General features: G+C 55.2%; 1 protein-coding gene across 1 annotated transcript in view; it reads right to left on the bottom strand.

The window, feature by feature from the left end:
* The window catches only part of LOC119581906, a gene marked incomplete at its 3' end in the record, with an annotated part of 85,972 nt that overhangs the window by 19,817 nt on the left and 65,878 nt on the right, over nt 1–277 (bottom strand). The window contains 1 exon segment of the mRNA XM_037930069.1: nt 67–186. Coding sequence (XP_037785997.1) covers nt 67–186 — 120 coding nt within the window.

Genomic DNA, 277 nt, shown 5'->3' with positions numbered 1-277 from the left:
TCCCACCCATATCCTATAATCCCACAACACTCCTTTGTCAACAAGAACTCATCCTCTCCGCTGTACCTTGTTCTTAACAACCCCGGCGCTGTTAGAACGGGTGAAGATCTGGTGGACTCGGTACGTCTTGGTGAACATGGAGCCGAAAGCCAGGGAAAAGCCAGCCGAGAGGAGGTAAGCCCGGGCCTGGGGAGAGAGGTGGTGTTAGTGGGCCTTAGTTCGAGGGGGATGTTCGAGGAAGGAGGGTCGTTTCAGAGACGGGGTTGTTCGTTGACGG

This window comes from Penaeus monodon, chromosome 15 (assembly GCF_015228065.2).
Source record: "Penaeus monodon isolate SGIC_2016 chromosome 15, NSTDA_Pmon_1, whole genome shotgun sequence".
NCBI classification, from domain to species: Eukaryota; Metazoa; Arthropoda; class Malacostraca; order Decapoda; family Penaeidae; genus Penaeus; species Penaeus monodon.
This window is presented reverse-complemented; position numbering and strand designations above follow the sequence as displayed.